This window comes from Nicotiana tomentosiformis, chromosome 7 (genome assembly GCF_000390325.3).
Source record: "Nicotiana tomentosiformis chromosome 7, ASM39032v3, whole genome shotgun sequence".
Taxonomy (NCBI): Eukaryota; Viridiplantae; Streptophyta; class Magnoliopsida; order Solanales; family Solanaceae; genus Nicotiana; species Nicotiana tomentosiformis.
Window position 1 is genome coordinate 100,102,226 of NC_090818.1, and position 14,893 is coordinate 100,117,118.

The 14,893-nt window shown below is 40.3% G+C and overlaps 1 protein-coding gene across 5 annotated transcripts; it reads right to left on the reverse strand.

Annotated features, from left to right (window-relative positions):
- Positions 1–110: 110 nt before the first annotated feature.
- On the reverse strand, positions 111–5,662 carry LOC104120872 (uncharacterized). 5 transcript variants are annotated; one of them, XR_011409880.1, is made up of 4 exons: positions 5,541–5,662; positions 4,048–4,104; positions 1,309–3,415; positions 111–1,000 (listed from the first exon to the last, which is right to left on the reverse strand). XR_011409880.1 is itself a non-coding variant. In XM_033652731.2 (3 exons), the coding sequence occupies exons 1-3, from the start codon at positions 5,652–5,654 to the stop codon at positions 3,550–3,552; spliced, it is 492 nt and encodes a 163-aa protein (XP_033508622.2). In that variant the 5' UTR covers positions 5,655–5,662; the 3' UTR covers positions 3,432–3,549. The 5 variants fall into 5 exon arrangements, 1 of the variants encoding a protein (XP_033508622.2); XR_011409883.1 differs by lacking the exon at positions 5,541–5,662 and adding an exon at positions 5,391–5,534 and having other exon boundaries at positions 1,314–3,415; XR_011409882.1 differs by lacking the exon at positions 1,309–3,415 and having other exon boundaries at positions 5,541–5,655.
- Between the last annotated feature and the right edge of the window lie 9,231 nt (positions 5,663–14,893).

Consider the following 14,893-nt stretch of genomic DNA (forward strand, 5'->3'; position numbering starts at 1 on the left):
AGATAGCTTTATTATTTAGTTAGACTATGAAAAAATAATAGAAAGTAGTACCACAAAGCTCAAAGCTAAATATTGGCATAATGTGTTTAATATTAACAAAAAGTACATCATACATATAGATGTATTTTTTTTGATGAAGTAAGTGATTTCAATAGATGGCATCCAGAAGATGCAAGAAGTACATGATTTGGCATTTGAGCTTACAAAAAATATTCCGGCTTCTATACTTAATTGGCTAAGCCAGACCTAAGGAACTAATGAAATCCAAAAGATGATCGATATTATTGATAGGGTAGAGTCTAGACCAAGTATACAAATTTGCAATACACATAGCCTTTAAAGAACCTATAGAAGTTGAGTTTCCATCAAAACATCTCTTGCTTCTCTATCCAAATGCACCAGAAAATACAAGCAGGGACCATTGACCAGACCAGATTTTCATGATGGCTTCATCAACTCTCCATAAACTCCAGCTCTTATAAGAGTCCTTGACTGTGTAAGGGATGACCCATTTGAGACCAAAAAGGCAAAAAAACATGTACCATATGTCTGAGGCCACTTCAGAGTGTAGGAGCAAGTGGCAGGTACTTTCAGCTTTCTTTTGACACATGTAGCATCTGTTAGGTAACTGGAAGTTCAGGTTATCTTGTGTGAGGCATGACTCATATAATGCTCTCCAGGTGTAACAGATAACCTTTGGTGGCAGCTTGGTTCTCCAAATAAGTTTCCAGGGCCAGTTATCTATCATGGGATTACTAGAACACATCTGTTGATATCCCACCTATCTACATATAGATGTATGTAGATAGGTATAGATAGGTATAGATATCCCAGTTATCTACATATAGATGTATTTGCGGAACAAAATTGTGCAGGTACATTCTTAAGCTTGCTAGAAATACCAAAACAGTCAGATTGTTCATGTTCATGTTGGTGAGATTGGATAAAATCTTGAGTTTAGGAGCTGCAACTGACAACACATGCTTCATCTTGTTATTCACTGAAAGACAAGGAAAAGCACGCATTAGAAATAAAACATAGTATGCGAAGCTAAATCCATGATGATCTACAATAAAAGCAATGGCAAAGACAAAATATTAACATCAGGAAATATTGGTGAGGCGTAAAAGTGATAATTGAGAAAATTGAGTCAATGCAGGAAACAGAATCCCACGGTAGCAAAAATTTCAACATAATGATATTCTTATCTCATTAGCCAAGAAATTTCGAAAAAGCACAGAAATAATCTGGTTCAACATATACTTAACTTATTGTAAGATCAGCGGATACATGAGTCCAAAAATGCACGTTACTGCTCATATAAAGTAATTCTTCACCATGGTCATTAACATGGAAACAACAATATACGTAAGTGGCACATAAGCAAACGGGGAAATGTCATCTGATTCTAAAGTTATATCCAAAATTCAGTACCCAAAAGAAGACCAATATTTCATTGTCGCCATTGCAGAGGCAGCACATAATCATCAATTTAATTATAAACTAAACCAAATATCTGAAAAAGATTATTCAACAATGAAAATTAGAGTAATGCACCATCTTTATATGTAATAAGAAAGCTATCAATTGTAAGTTAGAAAACCTTATAACCCCTTTAAAAGGGTAAAGAGAGAACAATTATACGTTATATACAACACCAGGAGGTGTTGCCAAATTTACAACACGGGAATATCTAATAGTCAAAGTATTGAGAAAATAGTATATGTTTTCTAAGTGAACAAAGATAATTCTCAAGTGTTCTGCTAATATTGAATTTTCTTCTTCTTTTTTCCCTTAGAGCAGATTCCAAAAGCATCGGATGAAAACACAAAACAGAAGAGTTGGACCTCACATTCAAGTTTTTATTCAGATGCAAAACTTTACTTGGGGGACTGATTTCAATTTCAATTTCTTAAAAAATAGTATTATTACATCTTAAGTCGAGGCATGATCGTCAGGAATGGCAATACTTATGAAGAGTATATACAATAGTGTCAGTTTGAAAGAGGTCATGAATGCATAGTGGAAGAGAACAAAGTAAATACTGGTCTTTACTAATGAAGAAGGACATCATGACATATGATGTAAAGCTTCCACACATCAAACAAAATTTCAAATATTTTGCTTGATTACGCTCAACATTCTAAAGAGTTTCATTTAACTTTGGGATGAAAAGTGTAGTAAAGCTCAATATGCAACAAAGAAGAACCTTTCAGATTCCCGGCTCAATTTGCTTTAAGAGTACTTTTTATTTTCTATCTTCTTCTTTATTCTGTTTTTAATTATTTTGGTTTTCCTAGAGATTTTTACTACACATTTAGAATTCAATTGATTTACATTCCCATCATGTTTTATCCAAAGAGGTACATCATGTAGAGCTTTTTAATACATAAAAATATTAAAGAATCCAGAATGTAAAGTTCCATTTTCTTCGTCGTCTCTAATTTGAAGTTTGTAGCAGTAATACAGTATTTTTTTTCTTCCTTTCTTTTTGCAAGATTTCTTGTTCTATGTTAAGTAGTCCATCAATTGAACACATATTAGTTACACTTGGAAGTTGCTCATGTTTGCAGGAAGCACGAGGCCTAGGAGAGCTAGTTTTTTGTTGAACCTTTTGGATGCCGCAATGCCATCCATTTTCACCGTAGGGAAAAAACAAAGGATATTGTAATGGGTCGTAGCAGCCATAGTAATAGTGAACTAGTTGGTTACTGTTACTATGGGTGTAGATACGAATATTGGGGGGTGTAGATAAAGAACATTCCAATTCTTCGTCAACCCATATAGCTGCGACTTCTGATACACTGGGTAAATTATATGTTCGCTGGTCCAAGGTAGAATCACACTTAAGTGCGATGTAGAAGTTAGATAAATCTGGAATGTCTGTCAAAGATTTCAGAAAGATAGAGTATGGATTAATTTTTAGAATGTTCATCAATTTTGCAATAACCGACCTGTCAAGTTTTTCTGAAAAGGCCATCTTGTTGACTACATCATCATCATTATCATAAAAATAAAGCTGTAAATTTCTGGCTTTGTTATCTCTAGGGGTGAGGTTATTTATAAAATGGTACATTTGTCCTTGAACTCTAAATGTATAGACACCTTGAGTTCTTTTTGCTAATTTCCTTATCGTACTTTACTCCAAGTGAAGTAAATGCAAACATGTTGTATGTTCTAATATAAGTACGGAAATGATTGGATTCATCGTTCACGTCAAAGTAAAGGCTTTTTAACTCAGAAGGTAGGCGTTGTGAAACTAATTTTACTGAACCATTACTACAACAAAAGCTAGGAGTTTCATATTGAAATCTTCTAGCTCCGCAGAATTTACAATTCGGAACCCTCTTTAGAACGAAAGGACAACTGGGTAGCTGGTTGATATTCCAGCACCCCACCTGTGTTGAGGTGCGTCCTGCAACATTATAAGTACTTAAATTTTCATTATATGATCCTGATGTCGAGCCTGTAATATACAGGCAGCACCTCAAAATATGTTAACTATCTGAGGGTAGCCTAAAATGCCGGAAGTTAATGGAATATTACGGTTCAATTCAACCAACCATTTCGGGAAGAAGAAGGTATGTCTCGGATGAAGGTAGCAGCTTGTCCTGGAATCATCCTTTGAGATTCAAAAGAAGAATGACTTTGATCGGAAGGATTGGCGGAAAAAATTTCAGAAAGACGGCGCTTTCTCGCAACATATTCAGTCTGACGTCGCTCTAGAAGTACTGCCTTTTTATCAGGTGGCATTTCTCTGTATGCGATACATCGCCTAAGGTTTCTTTCACTATTTTCGGCACGAAGATATGGATGGCCTGTCGTGTGATCAATTTGGTCTTCATCCATCTTTCTTTTGTTAGAAGACATCTGACTTGAACGCATTTCATATAGGCCTTTTGTTAAAGTCGAAAGTTTATAAGGGTAACATTTAATCTATTCCTATAGGTACACATATCTACATATCATAACACAAAACGTAAGGTAGACGCAAGTTGCATTGTAGCTAAACAGATAACGTTATAGATCAGAAGTTGCGAAAATTACCTGGTGTTGCAATACTGTTTTCACTTTCCCCCTAGAGCAAAGTTCACTCTCAAGAGCCTGGAAAATTAGAATTGAATAACCATTATATTCTAGCTGAATCGAGGAAACATATGCGATAATTTGCGGGGAAAATATGATATATTAGTATTGCTTGAGGTAAGTATCATGTGTGTATACAGTTGAAGGTAAAAGCAGACAGTGTTGTTTTCGGATGGAAAACCCATTCCCTTTTCTGTTTCTATTAGCTATAGAAGGATAGAAAGAATTACAAAACTTTTCACGAGTTGCAATTGGCAGATATAAATAAGAAGCTGCGAGGGACGTTGCGCCTCCAATTAAGATTCCAAAATTTGAAGTGCACCATCTGAAGAATATATTATAAATTAAAAGAAAGTTTACTTTACTTTCTCCAGCCGGCTTACTGTGAGGGAATTTTTGGAGTTGTAATTTCACTTTAAGACTTAAAATATTTTATAAAATCAAAATGGAAAGACTCTTCAAATTGATAAAGAGTTAGTATATAATGAAGTGGGGCTCTTGGAGTTATATAATCAGGCGCCTACAAATATTTTTTTAGTGAATGCTGGTTCTTTGGAATTCTTCTAAGGTAACAATTTAAGCAAACAAACCAATTCAGTGTAGTCGCAATCTCATAAGATATCGGAAAATACAATTTTGAGGAAAAAGAGAAGCCTAGTTGTAGAATTATTGACATGCATGTAAGCAATCAACAAAAAACTTCCCAAAAGATGGAGGGGTCCTTAATTTTATTCAACACAGCAGATATGAAGACCAAATTTACAAGTAACCACTATAAATTAACTTTCACTATTCATCCCAAGACATAGCTAACACATGCAAGACATAGGATAACTCGGTCAACATCAGGGAAGGCCAAATCTTAAAATTAGAAGATGAAAATTGGAATACATAAAGCATGAATAAAGCCACAAAAAAGAGGAAGACAAAGAACAATCCTGCAAAAATCGAAATAGACAAATGCTGGAAAAAAATTAAGGGAACACCCCATTATTCCAACAAAATTACTGGAAAAAAGAAAGAGGAGGAAGAAGAAGAAAGATTTTTAACAAGAATCATAAATAGAATAGCTAACACATGCAAGACATAGGATAACTCAGTCAAAATCAGGGAAGGCCAAATCCCAAAATTAGAAGATGAAAATTGGAACACATAAAGCATGAATAAAGCCACCAAAAATAGGAAGACGAAGAAAAATCCTACAAAAATCGAAATAGAGAAATGCTGGAAAATAAATTAAAGGGAACACCCCATTATTCCAACAAAATTTCTGAAAAAAAGAAGGAGGAGGAAAAAGAAGTCACCTAAGCTTTGCTGAAGACAGGTCATTGTTCCCGAAATATTAAACCATAAAAGAAAGAGGAGGAAGAAGAAGAATCCAGCCAAAATTTTAAGCAAGGAAATAAAATTATAAGAAGATATAAGAAGGTTTGAAGAAAGTTGGGAGAGTGTACCTTTTTCCAGTGAAGAAGATGAAGTGGCTGGACATTAGACAATGGAAAAATATAAAAGAAAGGCAATGAATGGTAAAGTAAGAAGTGGAGCACGTGGAGATCGAAATGACCCATGTGGTACACTTTCAATGGGTCTTGTAATAATATAATAATGAGTCCAGATTCTAAAAATTATCCATGTATGAAATAACTAAAACACCCTGGGTCGTCCAAGGAATCTTTGCTTATTAATATGTTAATTACTATATACTAGAAATATATTACAAGTCAAAAATATATGATAAATACAAGAGTTGAATTCCCTTGACTTGAAACAAGACCTTGATCTAACCTATTTTTATAGAAGTAAAATTCTTTTAATAAAATCCATGTTTCTGGCTCCATCACTATTTGCATATTGCCCAAGTCTCCCACTAAATGTGTACTTACCCTTTCACGTTAGGTCCCCTCGATTCCGTTATTATTGACTTATGTCGTCAATACCAAATAACACTAGGCCAGGTCCATCCTTCTTTTTGGCGGATCGTTATCCTGATCCAATACTTCGTGAGCAAAATTGAGGGGGTGTCGTTCACCCTCGACCATCTTATCTGATTATACCGTCCTCGACTTTTTCGAGGAGGGTTAATAAAACTTCAGCGTCGGGCTACGAATGCTCTGTTCTCGAGCATTGATGAGGACAGAGACCGGGGCTGGATGGGCAGGTTCGTTCGAGTGAGGACTTCGGACCTGATTCCGACCGAAAAGATACCTTTTCCCGAGGAGTGGAATATGAAACGTAAGTGTGATCCTGTTGTTGCTTCTATTTTGTTCTTTCATTACTTTTCTCATCGACACTCTTCTTTTTGTGATATAGCGGTTCCCTGGATGCCCGAAGCAGTTCCCGATCTCAAGAACTGGGTACGAGCTCTTGTTTCGACCTCCACATACGCCGAGCGCTCATGGCGTGATTTGTCAAAGGGTCGGTGAGAGGCCAAAAATCATGGTAAGCCCCTTTCTCGTATTCTTTGATAATTCGAACGAGGTAGTTTCCGAATATTTTAATAAAATTCTCCATATGCAGGTCTGGGTAAAGATGCGGTTTTGAGGCCCTTGTCCAACAAGGAAGAAACTTTAGCCTCTGTCCCAAAGCCGGTGAAGGGAAATAAAAGGAAAAAAGACATCGTTCCCGAAGATCCAAAATCAAAGAAGAGGACGGCTCGTAAGCCGAACAAGAATGCCATTCCTTTGATCGTGGAATCAGTTCTGTGTCTAAGGTATCAAGATGAAGAAGAAGAAGAAGAAAATGATGGGTCCGCGCTGGAGGCCCGAACGAAGAGAACCACCGATGCCCCATCGGCAGCTGGATCGATGATGCTTCATGAGGCTCCGCCTCAAATTGAGGATATACCGGAGAAAGATTCGGGTGGAATCCCTGAATTATCGGAGATCCAAGACTCATCTCATCAGAGCCAACGGATGGGGGATATGTCTGAAAGGGCCCTTGAATCCCTTCGAACCGAAGAGAATGCTCTAAGTGATTCATTTGGGGCAATATCAATCGAAGATTCGCCTACTTTTCCCGCTTTTTCTGAAGGGGTGATTCGGGAAGCCCAAGCTCTGGGGGCCCTCGGTCTAGAAAGGCCTCACGATGGAGAGGATCCCTTTCATGATCTATTTACTAGTATCGAGGACGTTGTCGGTACTGGTGATGAACCGGATTTTTTTCACGAGGTGCGGCAGGCTTTGAATCAGGTAAGCCTTGAAATTATTTTGTTGGTACTATCTTTATGTTTACTTTTCGTTAACTTCGTTTCTTGTTTCTTTGTAGGCAGCAGCAGTTCATCGAGAAACATGTTCTCGGTCCCAAAATGAGTTGCGTCGATACGAGGCCGACCTTCAACGGGTTACTGATGAGAGGAACTCCCTAACACTTCTCTTAGGGCAGAGAGAAGAGGAAATAAAAGACCTCCGAGCTGAGTTAGCCAAGGCTTATCGAGATCAGACCAACTTGTCTGAGCAGGTAATGATACTTTTAAAAGCCTATGGGCTTGATACCAGAACGATGGCTAAATTTTCGGTCTCACAGTTGCAGCAAAAAATTGAGATTATCGGGAAGCTTCGTAAGGAGGTCGACGTGATAAAAGCGGAGTCTTTGCAGTGGAAAGAAGGTATGGACCGCTTTGCTGTAGAGAAAGAAACAGCTAGAGCCTAGCTATCATCGGCCGAAACCCAACTTCAGAGAATGAAGGAAAAAGGCCTGGTTCAAGCAAGAAGAATAGATGAGCTCCAGGCTCGGTTGGCCTCTGTACTTGCCAAGGCCGAATCTGATGCCGAAAAGGCAAAGGCCGATGCGGATGCACTCGTGGCCGTTTATCAGGCCGATGCTGAAGCTGCCCAGGTCCAAGCAAGAGAGGCAGCCGAGACCACCGATACTCGAGCATATTGGGTCGCCGAACTTGCTAAGTGCCAATCTCGGAGGAAAACCCTCGAGGAGATCCATGCTCGTGGTTTCGATCTCGCTGAAGAGATAAAAAGGGCCAAAGAAATTGAAGCTGATGGTGAAGCCCTGGTTTCTGATGACGATGATGATGACAATAGTGATGATGATGGGAGTGAGAGCGGATCCGAGAATGGGGGGGGAGCCCGATAGAGAAGAGACCGCTCCTGAGGATGACCAGAAAGCTTAGTCCTTAATTTTTACGTTGTAATCAATCATGTAGACAAATTTGTATATAGACAATTTTGCCGACTTGCTTCTGTTTTGTGAAGACTTTATTCATGCCTTATTAATGTTTTCGCAAGGATTTAAACAACTTAATCGAATTTGGACTTTGTAGCCTCTATAATCGAGCGAGTGCTTATTCAAACTTGAAGTGATGTACCCTTAGGCTTATTAGTTGAGTCAATTATTTGAGCTCGAGGAAATATAGCCCGTAGGCGTAATGGTCGAGTGAGTGCTTGCTCGAAATCGAAATAAAAGTAGCCTGTGGGCTTAGTAGTTGAGTGAATGATTCGAATTCGGAGTAATGTAGCCTGTAAGCATAATGGTCCAGTGAGTGCTTGCTCGAATTCGAAATAAAAGTAGCATGTAGGCTTAGTAGTCGAGTGAATGATTCGAACTAGATGTAATGTAGCTCATAGGCGCAATGGTAGAGTAAGTGCTTACTCAAAGAAATAAAAGTAGCTCATAGGCTTAGTAGTTGAGTGAATAATTCGAACTCGAAGTAATGTAGCCCATAGGCGTAATGGTCGAGTGAGTGCTTGCTCGAACTCAAAATAACAGTAGCTTGTAGGCTTAGTAGTCGAGTGAATGATTCGAACTCGATGTAACATAGCCCGTAGGCGTAATGGCCGAGTGAGTGCTTGCTCGAACTCGAAATAAAAGTAGCATGTAGGCTTAGTAGTCGAGCAAATGATTCGAACTCGATGTAATGTAGCCCGTAGGCGTAATGGTCGAGTAAGTCTCGAAATAAAAGTAGCACGTACGCTTAGTAGTCGAGTGAATGATTCGAACTCGATGTAATGTAGCCCGTAGGCATAATGGTCGACTGAGTGCTTGTTCGAACTCGAAATAAAAGTAGCCCGTAGGCTTAGTAGTCGAGTGAATGATTCGAACTCGATGTAATGTAGCCCGTAGGCGTAATGGTCGAGTGAGTGCTTGCTCAAACTCGAAATAAAAGTAGCATGTAGGCTTAGTAGTCGAGCGAATGATTCGAACTCGATGTAATGTAGCCCGTAAGCGTAATGATCGAGTGAGTGCTTGCTCGAACTCGAAATAAAAGTAGCCCGTAGGCTTAGTAGTCGAGTGAATGATTCGAACTCGAAGTAATGTAGCCCGTAGGCGTAATGGTCGAGTGAGTACTTGCTCGAACTCGAAATAAAAGTAGCTCGCAGGCTTAGTAGTCGAGTGAATGATTCGAACTCAAAGTAATATAGCCCGTAGGCGTAATGGTCGAATTTATCTTAATTCTGTTTGCGTAATAAATCTCCAAATAGAGGAAATTTTTCTTGGATATAAGATGTCGGTAAAGAGGAGAACTTTCTTTGCAAGTCACTATACATGTGATCATGTTTCGCGCCTGGGTTCGGGCCAACTACATGAGCATGATTCGTTTTGACCATTTGGCTCTTACAACTTTTCCTATTGGAACCCCATTGTTGCGAACTAACTTTCTTGCATCAGAACTTGATATATTTGAGGGCTAATGCCCCCTCACCCCCCCCAGTATTCGAGATCGATTGTAAAGAGGTCTCGGATATTATTGTAAGTACAACACGATCATTGATTGCCTCGTTAAAAATCTTGCCGAAAACCCATTTGGGATAAAATCGGTCTAAGGAAAAAAAAGTGCAACACGTGCTTTCATATCTATGGCTTCGTATCGAAGGATCCATCTTAGCTCCTGATCGGAATTCTGCAGGGGTCCGTTTTGAAATATAAATGAATATGAAAGGGTCGTACCTTAGCAGTAGTATCGTTTTTAAATGTGACACATTCCAATTGCTTGATAGTTGTTTGCCGTTTATAATGCCGAGCTTATATGATTCCTTTTCGACGTTCTCGAGAACCTGATATGATCCTTCCCAGTTCGGTCCTAGTTTTCTTTCCTTCGAATTTCGGGTATTGAGGGTGATTTTCCTTAGCACTAAGTCCCCGGGCTTAAAATGGCAGAGCTTGGTTCTTCGATTATAGTATCTTTCGATTCGTTGCTTTTGGGCGGCCAATTGGACGAGAGCAACTTCTCATTTTTCGTCCGATAATTCGAGGCTAGTGTTCATAGCCTCGTTATTTGATTCTTCTGTCGTGTATCGAAATATGGTACTGGGTTCGCCGACTTCGACTGGTATCGATGCTTCGGACCCATATACTAAGGAGAACGGGGTTACCCCCGTACTAGATTTTGACGTTGTTCGATATGCCCAAAGGACTTCGGGTAGGATTTCTCTCCACTTTCCTTTAGGGTCGTTCAACCTCTTCTTTAGGTTTTGAATGATAGTTTTGTTCATTGATTCGGCCTGTCCGTTCCCACTGGGGTGGTACGGTATTGATAATATCCTTCTTATTTTGTGATCTTCGAAGAATTTTGTCACTTTGCTGCCAATAATTTTTTTCCCATTGTCACATACTATTTCGGCGGGTATCCCGAATCGACATACGATATGATCCTAGATAAAGTCTATAACTTCTCTCTATCTTATTTTCTCGAATGCCTACGTTTCAACCCATTTAGAAAAATAGTCAGTCATAAATAAAATAAATTTGGCTTTACCTGGGGTCGATGGCATAGGGTCGACGATATCCATTCCCCATTTCATGAATGGCCATGGGGATAGGACTGAGTGAAGTTGCTCTCCGGGTTGATGGATCATTGGTGCAAACCTTTGACATTTGTCACATTTTCGAACAAATTCCTTCGCATCTTTGCCCATATCGATCCAATAATACCCTGCTCTGATTATTTTTCGGACTAATGGATCGGCGCTGGAGTGATTCCCACAAGTTCCCTCGTGCACCTCATATAGGATGTAATCGAAATTTCCCGGACCTAAGCATACTGCCAATGGTCCATCGAATGTCCTTCGGTATAGCGTTCCATCTGAAGCCAACGTGAATCGAGCAGCTTTAGTTCGTAGGGCCCTTGAATCTTTAGGGTCCGATGGGAGCTTTCCGCTCTTTAAGTATTCAATATACTTATTTCTCCAATCCCAGGTTAAGTTCGTAGAATTTATCTCGGCGTGACCTTCGATCACGGATCTCGAGAGTTGAACGACAGCCCCCGAACTCAAGTCACCTTCCTCGACCGACGATCCCAAATTTGCAAGTGCATCAGCCTCACTGTTGTGTTCTCGTGGAACATACTGTAAAGTCCATTATTTGAAATGGTGCAAAGTGACATGTAGTTTGTCCAAATACCGTTGCATTCTATCTTCTCGAACTTCAAACGTTTTATTTACTTGACTTACCACCAGCAAAGAGTCATATTTGGCTTCAATGACTTATGCTCCCAAGTTTTTAGCTAGCTCGAGACCTGCAATTATGGCCTCATACTCGGCCTCGTTGTTAGTCAATCTGGTAGTTTTAATAGATTGCCTAATAGTGTTACCCGTGGGTGGATTTAAAACTATGCCTAGCCCAGACCCCTTCACGTTCGAAGCCCCGTCCGTAAAAAGGGTCCATACCCCCGATGACGTACCCGATTTCAACAGGAGTTCTTTTTCGACTTCGGGTACGAGGGTTGGCGTGAAATCGGCCACGAAATCTGCTAAAATTTAAGACTTGATAGTCGTATGGGGTTGATATTCGATATCGTATCCACTGAGTTCGACGACCCATTTAGCTAATCGGCCTGATAGTTCGGGCTTATGCAAAATATTACGATGCGGGTAAGTGATTAATACATATATGGGGTGACATTAAAAGTACGGTCTTAACTTTCTAGAGGCGCTTATCAGTGCAAGTGCTAGTTTTTCTAGGTGCGGATATCTAGTTTCAACTTCTCCTAAGGTCCGACTTATATAATAAATGGGAAATTGCGTACCTTGATCTTCCCGAACTAGGACACCGCTTACTGCGAAGTAGAGAGAAAAAATTGTGACTTCGATCTGATGATCTCGAAATGAATCGGCCTAAGCCTGCAATCCATCCAGTTAGCCTTTGTACAGCTTTCATGTTGTCCACGATGGTGATATCTTCGATGGCCTTAATTTTATCGGGGTTAATCTCGATTCCCCGATTTGACACCAAGAAGCCGAAGAACTTGCCCGACCTGACTCCGAAAGCATATTTTTCGGGGTTGAGTTTCATGTTGTATTTCCTCAAAATCTCGAACGTTTCCTGCAAATGGGTCAAATGGTCCTCTGCGCGCAGGGACTTAACTAGCATGTCATCAATATAAAATTTCACTAATTTACCTATTTGTTCTTCGAACATTTTATTTACTAGGCGTTGGTAAGTAGTCCCTGTATTTTTTAGCCCGAAGGGCATCACATTATAACAATATATTCCATATTTAGTGACAAATGAAGTTTTTTCCTGGTCTTCCGGGCTCATCTGGATTTGATTATACCCGGAGTAGGCATCATGAAAAATGAGGATCTTGTGGCCGGCCATGGCATCGATCATGTGATCGATGTTGGGCAGCTGAAAATAATCTTTGGGGCATGCTTTGTTCAAATCCTTATAGTCCACATACATTCTAAGTTTGTTCCCTTTTTTAGGCACTATAACTACATTGGCTAACCATTCAGGATATTTCACCTCCCGAATGGACCCTATCTTGAGAAGTTTGGTTACCTCGTCCTTTATAAATGTGTGCTTTACCTCGGATTTGGGTCTTCTCTTTTGCTTTACCGGTCTGAACCCAGGGTCCAAGCTTAGCCGATGCGTCGTTATGTCCGGTGGGATCCCTGTTATATCCAAATGGGACCAGGCAAAGCAATCAATGTTATCGATAAGAAATTGAATAAGTTTCTTCCTGAGTTCGGGGCTCAATCCGTTCCTAGGTATACCTTTCGTTCGGGCCAGTGTTCGATTAGTGTGACTTGCTCCAGTTCCTCATCGTTGATTTGGTGGCGTTGGAGTCATCGGTAATCATGAAGGATCAAGGGATCCTCTGATCATCATCTTCTTTGATCTTCTGGTTATCTGGTTGGGTCAAAGACGATGTCTGTGATTGCTATTTGGTATCTCGCTCCCCTTCTAAGCTCGATCCCTTTACTGGCAAAGGCAAGGATATTGGTTTCGCTTCCTCGGCGACGAACATTTCTCTTGCGACTGGTTGTTCTCCGCACACTGTTTTGACTCCTCTCGCTATTGGGAATTTGAGGACATGGTGTAGGGTTGAAGGTACAACTCTCATGTTGTGGATCCATGGCCTTCCGAAAAGCGCGTTGTATCTCATGTCGCATTCGATTACGTGAAGCTTTGTTTCATGGATGGTTTCGGCCACGTTATTGGTAGAATTATCTCGCCTTTGGTGGTTTCACATGCCATATTGAATCCATTTAGAACTAGGGTTGTGAGTACGATCTGGTCCTGCAGGCCGAGCTGTTCTACGACCTTCAATCTGATAATATTGGCCGAGCTACCTGGATCAATCAACACACACTTAATTTTAGTTTTATTCATGAGTACAGATATTACCAGTGCGTTATTATGAGGTTGTATGACTCCTTATGCATCTTCATCACTGAAGGACAACGTTCCTATGTGTGTGTAATCTCGAGTTCAAGATTATTTTTCTCTCACAATCGACGTCTTAGTGTGTTTAAGCACCGGTCCCTGAGGGGTATCGGCACCGCCGATGATCATGTGAATGACGTGTTGTGGTTCTTCTTATTCTTTGTGCTTGCCGAAATCCCTGTTTTTAAAATGGTTCTTCGCCCTATCGCTCAAAAATTCTCGAAGGTGCCATTTGTTGAATAACCGGGCTACTTCCTCTCTTAGTTGCCTGCAATCTTCCGTTCTATGGCCATGGGTGCCATGATATTCGCACATTTGATTGGAATTCCTCTGGTCAGGATCGATTTGCATGGGCCGAGGCCATTTAGTGTCTTTGAAGCGTCCGATAGCCGATACGATGGTGGATGCATCAATGCTGAAGTTATACTCCGATAATCGAGGTGCTTCCTTAGATCCGACAGGCATATCAAACCTACTTCTGTTCATCAGCCCCCGGGACCCTTCACCTCGATCATTTCTTTTGTTATTTTGCCTGAGGTCATGTCTCGATTCACTGACTCTAGGGCTTCCGTTGTACGGTTGGTATCGATCCCCGATCGGACCTCGTTCTCGATTAGTATCCCTTCGAACAGCAGGTTCAGATCCCAATTGATCATCTTCGACCCTAATTTTTGATTGGTACCGATTTTGCACGTCGGCCCACGTGATGGCTGGGTATTCGATCAGGTTATGCTTTAATCGCCGTGAAGCCGTTGAACTTCGTTCGTTCAAACCTTGAGTGAAAGCCTGAACAGCCCAATCGTCTGTGACCGATGGTAAGTCCATTCGTTCTATTTGAAAACGAGATACGAACTCTCTCAGCATCTCGTTATCCTTTTGCCTTACCTTGAAGAGGTCCGATTTCCTTATTGCGACTTTTATGGTGCCGACATGTGCTTTCACAAAAGAATCTGCTAACATGGCGAAAAAGTCAATAAAATTTGGTGGTAGGTTGTGATACCAAATCACTGCCCCCTTCGAGAGGGTCTCTCAGAATTTTTTTAACAACACAGATTCAATTTCACCGTCTTCTAAATCATTGCCCTTAATGGCGCATGTGTCAGAAGTGACGTGCTCGTTGGGATCGGTCGTTCCGTTATATTTGGGAATTTCGGGCATACAGAATTTTTCGGGGATTGGTTTTGGGGCT

Coding starts and splice junctions, on each gene's coding strand:
- LOC104120872 (XM_033652731.2), bottom strand. CDS start 5,654: ATGGGTCATTTCGATCTCCACGTGCTCCACTTCTTACTTTACCATTCA. Junction 4,105..5,540: donor ATCTTCTTCACTGGAAAAAG/GTACACTCTCCC, acceptor CTAATTTTCCAG/GCTCTTGAGAGTGAACTTTG. Junction 3,871..4,047: donor AAACAGTATTGCAACACCAG/GTAATTTTCGCA, acceptor CGTTCAAGTCAG/ATGTCTTCTAACAAAAGAAA.